Source organism: Gopherus evgoodei, chromosome 3 (assembly GCF_007399415.2).
Source record: "Gopherus evgoodei ecotype Sinaloan lineage chromosome 3, rGopEvg1_v1.p, whole genome shotgun sequence".
Classification (NCBI taxonomy): Eukaryota; Metazoa; Chordata; order Testudines; family Testudinidae; genus Gopherus; species Gopherus evgoodei.
The window spans coordinates 114,531,691-114,543,015 of record NC_044324.1 but is presented as its reverse complement, the minus strand read 5'-3'; the positions used below and the strand labels follow the sequence as shown (position 1 = coordinate 114,543,015).

The following is an 11,325-nucleotide window of genomic DNA, read 5'->3' as shown; positions in this document are numbered from 1 at the left end:
CCCCAGTTTGAGAACTCCTGAAATAGAATAGTCCTTCAATCTGAACAACTGTTCTGTGCACCAAGAACTTGGATGAGACCATGATGATGGAATCTATATAAAACAGAACCTGTAAGAAGGCCATAGAGAGAAGACTGAAGATTCTTTTTAATGTCTTGAGTTAGTGCAGAAAAAAGGTTGAGAGAACTTTTTCCTGTAGAGAAGAATCAAAGGTCAGAAGTAATGGGTGAAAGTAAAAACCCACCAAATTAGTGTTATTTTATTTATTATGTATTCAACTTTGTGACATGTGAATGCACTACCTATTTCAAGTATCACAATGAGCATTCACAGTACATTTTTGTTGTACAGGCAGCGATGGAACCATTAAGATAAATTTCCTCCTGTTCCTTCTTCTCATATATTATATTGATGTATTGCAACAAAACCATATGCAAAAACATCTGCTGCAAAAGCTACTGCTGTAAAGCGCTGCTGTTAAGAGATCTCGTTCCTTCCTGTTAAACTGATAGGATCGGAGAGAGGGCCTCGCTGAGCTCAGCTGTACAGAGAGCGAGAACACCTTTGCACAGCTTCCCCCTGCAGGTAACTAACTCTCCTAGGTGTAGGGGGCGCTTCCCCCTGCAGGTCACTCTACGGGGGACGGGGACAGGATGCTGCAGCCGGAGTCCTTCCCCGCGGTTACGCTCAGTTAGGAGCTGCCGAGGGCGGAGCTGGTGCTATGGAGGGAGCTCGGCCCGTTCCCTGGGTCGCCGCAGCTCGCGGGGCTCGGGCCCATCCCTTTCTGGTCACTCGCTGTCTCAGGACACGAACACAGGCTCTCGGGTGTCATGTGACTGAGTTTGCCGTCACCTGATTAACCTGGACGCAGTCGCCACCATCTTTACTGTGGGCAGAGAACCGGCACCCCCCCCCGAAGCCCGAGACCAACATGGTGGCGGCTAATGAGTGCGCGACTTTACCTAGCTCGGAGCGGAAGTGACGTGGCCTAGTCTCGCGCTGCCGTAGTCCTCCTCTCTCTCTTCTCTATGGTTTTCCCCTCCCAGTCTCTTCCTCACGGCGACGGGAAATGGCTGCCGAGCTGCGATAAGGGAGCGGGCAGCTGGGAGCACCGCCCGCCAGGTGAGGGCAGAGGGCGGCTCGGCTACGCGGGCCGCAGGGAGGGAACTGGGAGCCGCGCGGTCCCGCCAACGCGCTGGCGGCCCCGCTCAGTGTCCGGCGGGTTTGTGTTTCTGCTTCGCGCGGCCAGGCCGCTGGTGAGGGGAAAAGAAACTACGGGGGCGCCAGCCCCCCCCCGCCCCCCTTCCGCGGGGAGCGCGCGCGTTCGGCCGGGGACTGCCGCGGGCTCCTAGAGCTGCGGTGCCTTTGGCGAGCGGCCGCCCTCCCCCCCAACAGCGGGCCGGCGGCGTGCGCCAGGCCCGGCGGGAAGCGCAGGGGACGGGGCGTATCGCCTGGCAGGCCCCGTGCTCTCAGGCAGCGCCTGCTGGGAGCGGCCCAGGGAGCCGTGCCCAGTTCCGCGGGAGCAGAGCTGTGAGCGGGCGGGGGGCGCCCTGCGGGGGCGGGCACTGCCGCGGGCAGAGGCTGCTTCGGGTCCTGCGCTGCTCCGCGCTCGGCCAATGCGGCTCGGCGCCTTTTATAGGCCGTTTTTCCTATTTTAAACCTGCATGTTTCTGTTTCCTGCGCTTTGTGAAAGAGCGACCTGAGCCAGGGGAACCTGATCCCTTAGGCTCGGGTGCCACCAAGTGCAGGAAGCGCCCAAGCTGAAAAGGGAGATTTCAGTCCTGTCCTTAGGCTTTGTTCGCTCGGTAAACACTCGACTCCCTTCCATTCCTCCTTCTAATGGAGCAGGAATTAGGTTCTTTTTTGCTTACTGCACCTGCCTCATTTGTCAAGTCTATATAGCTCTGATAGCCGATTAGAGACTTAGAAGTAAAACTTTTAGCCCAACTCTTCCTTCTTTAAAGGAGTAGTTACCTTCCACTATAGAAGGAGCATGAAACAGAGACTTCCTTAAAAGCAGCAGAGAGTCCTGTGGCACCTTATAGACTAACAGACATATTGGAGCATCAGCTTTCCTGGGTGAATACTCACTTCATCCAATGCATCCAATATGTTTGTCTGTAAGGTGCCGCAGGACTCTTTGCTGCTTTTTGCGGTTCCAGACTAACACGGCTACCCCTCTGATACAGAGACTTCCTTGGCACTGCATAAAGTGGCTGTTTTTATGTTCTAAGCAGTGGTTTTCAGGTAGGCATCTGCAAATAGCCTAAGATTTCCAAAGGGGTCTTCAGCACCATTTTAAATTTTTTAGGGGTCTACACATGAAGAAAGGTTGAAAACCACTGTCCTAAGAGGATGATAATGATTGCTCTGAAAAAGTAATCCAGACTGGCACCGGCTCGAGATTATTGAGATTTGCTGTTTAAAATACCTACATTACCATCGGATCTAAGTTATGTGCTGGCAGGATTCCTCAAAACATTATGGTGTTGACTCCTAATTGCACATTAAATAAACATAGGCTTCTCTTTATATTTCTACTTGTGTGTAATAATATCTGTAGCATATTGATTACTAGCAGAATAAAGAAATGTTATTACCAGCATGACATCTATTAACTTAAATGTACAAATATTTTTGTAATATCCTCTCATTTCTCTCTAGGGAAATAATGATTCAAATCAAACAGTTCAGGAGAAAATCAGTTTCACTATTTCACTGTCTCACTTTAATTTCCATATCACAGTATTTCTTAGATGGACATGTTTTGTCTGTATAGCAGAGACAATCATTTTCATTTTACTCCCAGGGGAATTCTGCACCAAAAAATTGAAAATTCTGCATACGATATTTAAAAATTCTACATATTTTATTTGTCAAAATGACCTTATAAACACTCCAGTTTCAATTATTTTGGTAATATATTTCAAAATACCTGTCAACAAGTACATCTGTAACAATACAGTCAACAAAAAAGATGCAGGAAATCTTGACAACAAGATTCCTTTCTAGGCATATTAACACACAACTTTGTATTGTAGTTTAAATGAATTATTATTCAGAAACATTTTGCACACCCCTCAGAAGCAGTGCAGAAGGTTGGGGGGGAGTCAGATAAGAGGAGCTGAGAGAGATGGAAGTAATTGCTGGGAAGGAGCCTGGCTGAGAGACTGGAGTGTTGGGTGTGGATGGGAGAAGTATGGAACAGTTGGTTTTTTGGGGTGGGGGAAGGAGGATTGTTGGGGAGCCTCCCCCATGCAGACCCCAGCTGACCCCTAGTCTCTCCCATTCAGTCAGGCACATCTGCCTCACCCCCATGGGTCCCTGTACCTCTGTCCCCAATCACTGCCTCCCTGTGTCCTTGCATCCCCACTCAGCTCTCCCGCCATCCCCCCCCTTCTCATGTGGCCCGCACTCCCACTCCCTTTCAGCCCCTACTCCAGTCTGTTCCCCCCACTAACCCTTCTGAATTCCAGTGTGTGTGACCTCCCTGCTTTATCCATTGCCCCATACCTGGCCCTGCAGGCATGTTGCTGTGAAAAAAGCAGCTTCTGCTCTCTCCCTAGGGTCTGCTGACTGTTATGTGAGTGAGCCAGCCACCTTCTGTTCTGGTGCCACAGCAGCCCCTGGTGGCAAAAGGCATAATTGCAGTTCCTCTCTGACAATGTATTTTCTGTGGAGAAAAAAATCTGCAGGGACGTGAATTCTGCACATACGTAGTGGCACAGCATTCCCCCAGGAGTATTAACATTCAGATTGTTCTTGCATACACACATATTTTCAGAGCTATCTCACAATGTTGAAGAATCTGAAAATATACACACAGTTGCAAATTGAGGTACAGTGGTTCTCAAACTTTTGTATTGGTGACCCTTTTTGCACAGCAAGCCTCTGAATGCGACCTCCTTTATAAATTAAAAACACATTTAAAAATATTTAACACTGTTATAAATGCTGGAGGGAAAGCAGAGTTTGGGGGTGGAGGCTGACAGCTTGTGACCCCCATGGAATAATCTCACAACCCCCTGAGGGGTTGTGACTCCCAGTTTTAGAACCCCTAAAGTATAAATTCTGTCCATTGAGAAAGTAGCAAATGCACCATCTCCAAACAATTTATTGTGTCCAAAAGCAACAAATGAGTGTGCTTAATTTCATATATCATAGTGAAAACAGAAAACCTATTTTAAACTTTGTATCTGCACAGCAAGTCAAATAACTAACTTCCCCGTCTCTTCCACACACATTCCCAAGCTATCTTGGACAAACTTAGTGTCATTATATATTTATAGAAATTTGTGCAATTGTTACATATAATTTGTTTATTGTAACGAGCATTTCACCATTATATAGATTATTTAAATGGATTCCAGTTTGTTTTTAAGCATATATGCCATGGTAGAAGAGGAGGAAAAAGTGGGTGTTTTCTCTTACATTTATAGGGTACAGATACTGAATAGATGTTGTAAAACAGTAGTCTTCGTGAAACCATATGTAATGCCATTGAAAAATCATGTCGTGAGGAAAAGTGGACTTTTTTGGGGAGTGTTCTCTATAGTAAACTTTGCTGTTTTGTACATAAATGCAAGCTCATTAAATACTTGGCTTTCAAAGATACAACCTTAAAAAGGAAAACACGTGCATTTTTGTAGACTAACATTAATGAAAAATGGGAATTGGTACGTAATGTAAGGTACGTAAGGTAATATCTCTTATTGGACTGACTTCTGTTGATGAAAAAGATTGGCTTTGTCGTAACAGAAGTTGCTCCAATAAAAAAGAGAGTACCTCACCCATCTTTCCTCTCTGATATCCTGGGACCAACGTAGCTACAACAACACTGCAAACAACAATATGTGAATTATCCCTACACATGCCATCTAATTAATGTAAATAAGATTTTAACTTCAAAATCTCCTTGGGACCATTTAAAATAACAATTAGCCAAGGGCCAGGGTCCTTACTACATTGCTGAAATTGCTCATTCTTTAAATGGTGGAGAGGAGGAGGGTGTTTCAGTTGTTTCTGGTAACAGTTTTTCTGTCAAAGTAGATAGGCATAACTTTCCTAAATGTCTTTTTAAAAACTTCTATGCAATATAGAAGTGTCTTTAAAATGGTGACAAAGTTATGTTCTGTTTGCCTTGGTAACAACTATCCTGACTGAAGCATATGAAAAAAGTTAGCTTCAGTAGTGTAGAAAAGGCCTGTGAAATGAATACTCAACCAGAGTTGGGCAGGTGGGGTGAGAACCATTTCTGCTCATCCTTTTCCATGTTCACAGATCTTTTAAACATAGAAGGTGCCAATGATAGTGGGAATGACCCAGCTCCCAAGATCCCTTGTTGCTTCCACTTGCTGAAAACTGATCATCTGAGGTGCATCCGCTTGATTCTGCTGGATGATTCACTCTCGGTGTGGAGCTGGAGACCTCAAGGTTACTCCTATTATGCTGTGTGGAAATTTTTCTTCCTAACCCCTCATTTGGTCTCATCTTAAAAAAGGGATCTGAAAAAATCTATTTGGTTATCTTTCCTTGGTGAATGATGGACTATCCATTTTCGCCAAGTGTTAAAAATTAAGATATTTTCTCTTGCAAAATTGTTTCTTGCATGTACAGTTCTGAGGATGTTTGCCTCTGCTTATGGTAACAATATTATGAAACTAAACCAAGCCAGCAACAATATCATGAAACTTAAACTGCTCTGTTTGCTGCTACAATTCAAAATTGTTTGAGCAGGTGTTTGAAATTGACAGTCTTCTGTTTCATTCTGCTGCTGTTTGGGAGAGCTGCAGGTAAATGGAGTGAGGCGGTGGAGTGATTCACAGAGACGGAGGGTCCCTAAATATAGGCTGTGGGGATTTAGTTTTATCTTATAAAACCAAGCATTTTATACTTGCAATTTTCCAAAGAAGTTAGACATTTGTGAAAGTTAGAAACATGTTACTCTTCTAAAAGCTTGCTTACACATAGAGTTAGTCGGAATCTGACTTTTGCGAGACGTGTATAGCTGTTTTCCAAAAGTAGTTATACCTGAATAGGTCCATATGTGGACACTTTTATTTGAGTGCCTTTTTTTCCAAATTGTTAAATAATGTTGGGATGCAGAAGCATTTATGCATCAATCCTACTTAACATTCAAGACCTGTGGAAAAATTCCTATTTAGTTCAGTGGAGGTAATAGTGAGCTCTGAATTTACATATGGCTGTGAGGTGCTCAGATACCTTGGTGCTGTGGGCTGTAAAAATAACCAAATTGAGACCAAGTTCATTTACTCTGACATACCAGATACTAACTAAAATTGATTCTGTTTGTACGAACCCAGATCTTTGTGTAGAACTTTTCTGTGCTGGACTCTTCATACTGATCATGGAATGCTGAATTCTGGTGCAATGTTTTCCTAATATGCTCTTTGACATTCTGATTCCTTCTGTGTAAAAGAACAAAATTCCTTATAATGAAACATGGTGGGTTGCAGATTAATTACTGTCCATATCTTTTATGCTCCCATAAGACTGTAAAAGAAAACTTTAGGAGAAAATATTAGGGATTTAAATGTCTGTACATGTTTTTGGACATTTCTTCAAGCATACATATCTAATGTATCCATATATGGCCAATAGCCTTATTAAGTGTTGCATAGAGACCTCCTTATAAGTTTTCATTGATGTCATTTAAAAAGAGGATTCCGATTAGACCCTGTCTACATAGCGTTTTCCTCAGTGATATTTTTGAACACACATTATGTTAAACAAACCTTTCTGAACAAAATTGTGCCTCATCCACATAAGCCTTTTTAGGAAACTGAATATGCATATCATTCAAAATAATTTTAATGTTTTACAGGAATTAATATTTCTGAGCACATTTTGAGAATTTTAAAATCACTTCATTGATTAACATCTAGAGGCCTAAGGTAAGATTAACACTTGGTTTATTTCTGTTACTTTTGTATTTCTAGTCTTATCTGAACCTGCTATTTAAAACATGTACAGTGAATGGTTTCATCCTCCAGAGACTACAGTATTTGTGAATGTATGGGTAAAATGTTTACTTCTAAAAAAGTTCAGTATTCAGTATATTTTGCATCTAGTAAAATGTTCTGTGTATGTGATGTGCAGTTGAGAATATGCCTACCCCTAGAATGTAGTTTGTAAATGTATAATCAGTAATGCTAAATAGTCACAGTGAAAATTTATGAACAGATTGCATCCTTAAAATGGAAATAATCAGGTTCTGTTAGAATTCTATTTTTAATCTCTCTTATTAGTCCTGTTGGAAAAATTGATTTGACTTGAAAATTGCCAGGCTTACCAGAAAAATAAGAATTTTTTCTATTAACTTTGAAGAAAATTAGTAAATCTGGTCATAAAATGTAATACTGTGTAACTTTCCACATAGCCTGTGGAAGAATTTTCAGTGAGATTTAACTGTAGTGTTGAAGAAAATTGGTTGCAATTAAGCAGTTTGATTTAAAAAAAAATAAATGTTAGAGTACGGCTACAAGTGCTACAGTGGCATAGCTGCCATACTGCAGCTATGCTGCTGCACTGTAGACACTTCCTACATTGACAAAAGGTTTTTTTTAATTGATGTAGTGAAACCACCTCTCCAAGAGGTAGTAGCTAGGTCAAAGGAAGAATTGTCTTGCCCTTGCTGCATCTACAGTGGATGATAGGTCGTCCTAACTACGTTGCACAGAGTGTGAAATTTTTCACAGACTTTAGTGATGCATCTAGGTCGATGTAATTTTTAAGTGTAGACCAGGCTGACGTATGAGTAGTTTAATCATAGATCGCTGGCAGTAGCTTAGAGAGAACATATGGGACCTACATTTCATCTGGGTAAACAAATTTCCCTGAAGCTCAAGCATTACAGGACTGCCTTTTTGGAGTTAAGACTAAAGTTCTGGCTTTTGCAAGTTTGTGTTTTGTCTAGTTCTATACACAATTGTTTTGATGCTTTGGATTTATTTCAGAATGGCAAGTGGGTGTTTTTCTGCAAATTACAAAGAAAACTCATCAACCTCTGTTTAAATCATGAAGTTATCCTGAATGTCGAGCCACTTACTAGCAGTTATTTATTTATAATGGAACCATGGTAGCCTTATGTTCATTCCCTTTGTAACTTTAAAAAAATTCTAATGTGGCATGAAAGTTCTGTTATGGAAGCTTTTTAAAGTATGCAATATGTTTGAGTCCACTTAGCTTAAACAACACATTTCATTGGAAAACTTCAAACTTACATAGTGTTACATGCCAATTTTTAAATATTAAGAGCTTGCATTGCATAAAGTGTATGCTGGGCCAGGAGAAATAGAATAGAAATGGAATACCCTGTGGATTATGCCTACTCTCTTCAGAGCAGTGCAAGGCAGGGGGCGCTGCAGACTTGAATAAACCTAAAGTTCCAGAGCTCTGCAGTGCAGTGTAAGGAAGTGGAAATCAGGATCCCTGTCGATCCTAAGCTCTACACTGACCATGTTTTTGGTTTTTCTGTTAACTAACAACAAGCTGTTAACTTTAAGGTTGCTGATATATGTATGTGTATATACACACACACAGAGCATTAGAGTAGAAAATTAAATGTTAAGGTACATATACAATTAAATATGCTTACAGTTCATAATCTTTTAAATATACATGTGTAAAATGTCTCAGTGAAATTTAAGAGATTGCATAAACTGAGTGTTATATATATACCTACTTATAACAGTTCACTTTTTTTATTGTTATGTGCTTAGGTTTCTTTAATTGGTATAGATCCTTGTGGAGAGCGAGGAGGGTGTCTATGCACAGTAGCAACTTTAACTTAAAGTTAACAAAGTTTTTGTTTTATATATAAATATAATGTGCATGTGTGTGATTGACTCCAACATCTGAAAAATATACATAGCTGCATGACAGAACATCCTTGTTTTATTGCGCTTGTATTGCCAATAATAGATAAAGGTTAGCTTTAGGCTTTTACAAAAGGATCATATAAAGTGTTAGTATCAATACATTTTATCCTTTTGCTTTAATTTATTTTAAATCATGGTATAGCACTGCTGATTTTGGACTCTGAGGCACATAAAACAAGAAGCTCCAAACTATTTGCCAGGAGTTTCAATTCAAGTCAGCAGTCAGCTGACTCTTTCTCTCAAATGAATACAATTCAGGTTGAGTTATTTTCAAAGGAAAATGATATTGAAACAAAATTATTCTGTTTTTAACAGAACATAGGGAAGATTGAAACTCTAAACAGGAAAGAACTAAGTTCTGTGGTTTTTTTCCCCCCCATGGCTGATGTTTCTTTGAGATTATATCTAGCCAGGATTGTCCGTTTAGGCGGCTAAAGATCAGTTGCAAAGTGTTGAATTATACCCCAGGTATCTTTATTCAGTTAGTTGCTGTCCTCTTAAGCAACTTAAAGCCTATAACAATTTTCATATTAATTTGTAAGAAAATTTAAAAAAAATGAAAAAAAAAATCTTTGATTGGAAGAAATGGGATTGAGGCTATGTAGCTTTAGTTCATGTGAATGAAGGGTAATACACACAGCTCAAAATTACTGTCTTTCTTAAACAAAATGCTGGATGTTTCTTCATGTGCTGATCCTTAAAAAAAAATATATATATATATATCAGGTTGTTCAGTTCTGGAGAGAGCTGCAAGTTTTGTATGTGTAGCTGCTTTTGTGCTTCCAGCACTCAGTAATATTTTTTAAAGGCACATATTGTATAGATAAAAAAGTAAAAGATATTTTACTTAAATTGGCAGCTTTGGTGCAAATTGTCATCTGTGTTTGAAGCCTTCGAAGTAGCTCAGACTTATACTATGAACTGAAGAAAGAAGGTAGTTTTTCTTTAGTGCTACTTCTCCCATATATATTATGGTTTCCATTCAGCAGTGAATAGAGTTTAAAAAAAATATCTTTAATCTGATTTCACACTTCTGAATTTTTAAAATTTTCACATCGAGAATTTGAATTGCTCAGGATGAAGATAACTTGTTTAAAAGTGAGATGAAAGGGAAATTGTCAAAATTGCTTTAAATTGGCCTATGGTTTACATTCAGTGCCTGATTGCAGGTACAAAACACCTTCCAAGATGCTACTGCATCTCACTTGTCCAAAGTTAGAAAAACATGTTGACAGAAAACCTCCCCTTCCCTATTAAATCATTGAGTTCTTGCTGAGGGGGGATTTCTTTGTCATCCTGGTCTCTCTCCCGCCCTCCCCACAAAAGCTCTTCCATCCAAATAGTTAGGACAGAGATCTGGGGTAGTGGCTTGACAGCCTATCTCTGTCATGGATCTTAAGTCCATTATAAACTGTTGAGATGGTTAGCAAAGCACAAGATTGTACAAAGTTCTGCAAAGTGTAGGAGATCACATGGGAGGAATGCATGTCTGAATAGTGTATGCAAAGAAGAATCTCCAGTTTTCACTCTGCTGCTGCTCCTAGTTGAGGGACAGATGCAGAACAGTCTGGGAAAGTTTGCATTGCCGTGCTGTATCTGTACTGGCAGGACTTCATTTTATAATTATAAAATGGATAAGTCTTTTATTTTTTAAGCATCAGTAACTTAAAGAATCAGGATGGTCCAGTCAGTCTTGGATGTAATATTTTTCTTCCCCAAAGTGCTAAAATGGTATTTAATTTTATGTAGTTAAAATTTTTTTGACTAGTACACCCAGGTGTACTAGAAGAAAATATTTCTCTCTGTCTACTAAGAGCCTGATTCATGATATAACAGTAAGATTCACTAATCTGGCCTATATGAAATCTATATGTTTTTCCTTTGGCTTTTTTTGGAGTTATCACTAAAGTTCTGGCTTTTGCAAGTTTGTGTTTTGTCTAGTTCTATACACAATTGTTTTGTTGCTTTGGATTTATTTCAGAATGGCAAGTGGGTGTTTTTCTGCAAATTACAAAGAAAACTCATCAGCCTCTGTTTAAATCATGAAATTATCGTGAATGTTGAGCCACTTACTAGCAGTTATTTATTTATAATGGAACCATGATAGCCTTATGTTCACTCCCCTTGTAACTTTAAAAAAATTCTAATGTGGCATGAAAGTTCTGTTATGGAAGCTTTTTAAAGTATGCAATATGTTTGAGTCCACTTAGCTTGAACAACACACTTTTTTTCACTGTTCTTTCTTACGGTTAGAAGTAATCCACTGAAGAAAATGGGTAGATCTAATTCTAGATCTCATTCTTCAAGATCAAAGTCCAGATCTCAGTCCACTTCTAGGTCGAGGTCCAGATCACATTCTAGAAAAAAGAGATACAGGTAAATTGATAGTACTTTAATTTACAGTTCTTTGGGCTAATTTGATTTA

The 11,325-nt window shown here is 40.1% G+C and overlaps 1 protein-coding gene across 7 annotated transcripts in view; it reads left to right on the top strand.

Moving 5' to 3' along the window:
* Positions 1-561: 561 nt before the first annotated feature.
* The window catches only part of BCLAF1 (BCL2 associated transcription factor 1), a 30,600-nt gene continuing 19,836 nt past the window's right edge, over positions 562-11,325 (top strand). For 3 of the 7 annotated variants that reach the window (XR_003999604.1, XM_030556382.1, XM_030556379.1), the window contains exons 1-3: positions 964-1,122; positions 6,845-6,914; positions 11,154-11,276. Coding sequence is in view for 6 of the 7 variants with exons in the window: in XM_030556382.1 (XP_030412242.1) it covers positions 11,173-11,276 (104 nt within the window). In the remaining variant the exon portion in view is untranslated. Of the gene's footprint in view, positions 586-957; positions 1,123-6,844; positions 6,915-11,153; positions 11,277-11,325 lie in introns of those variants that run through there. The other 4 variants (XM_030556381.1, XM_030556384.1, XM_030556383.1 and 1 more) reach the window with 4 other exon arrangements.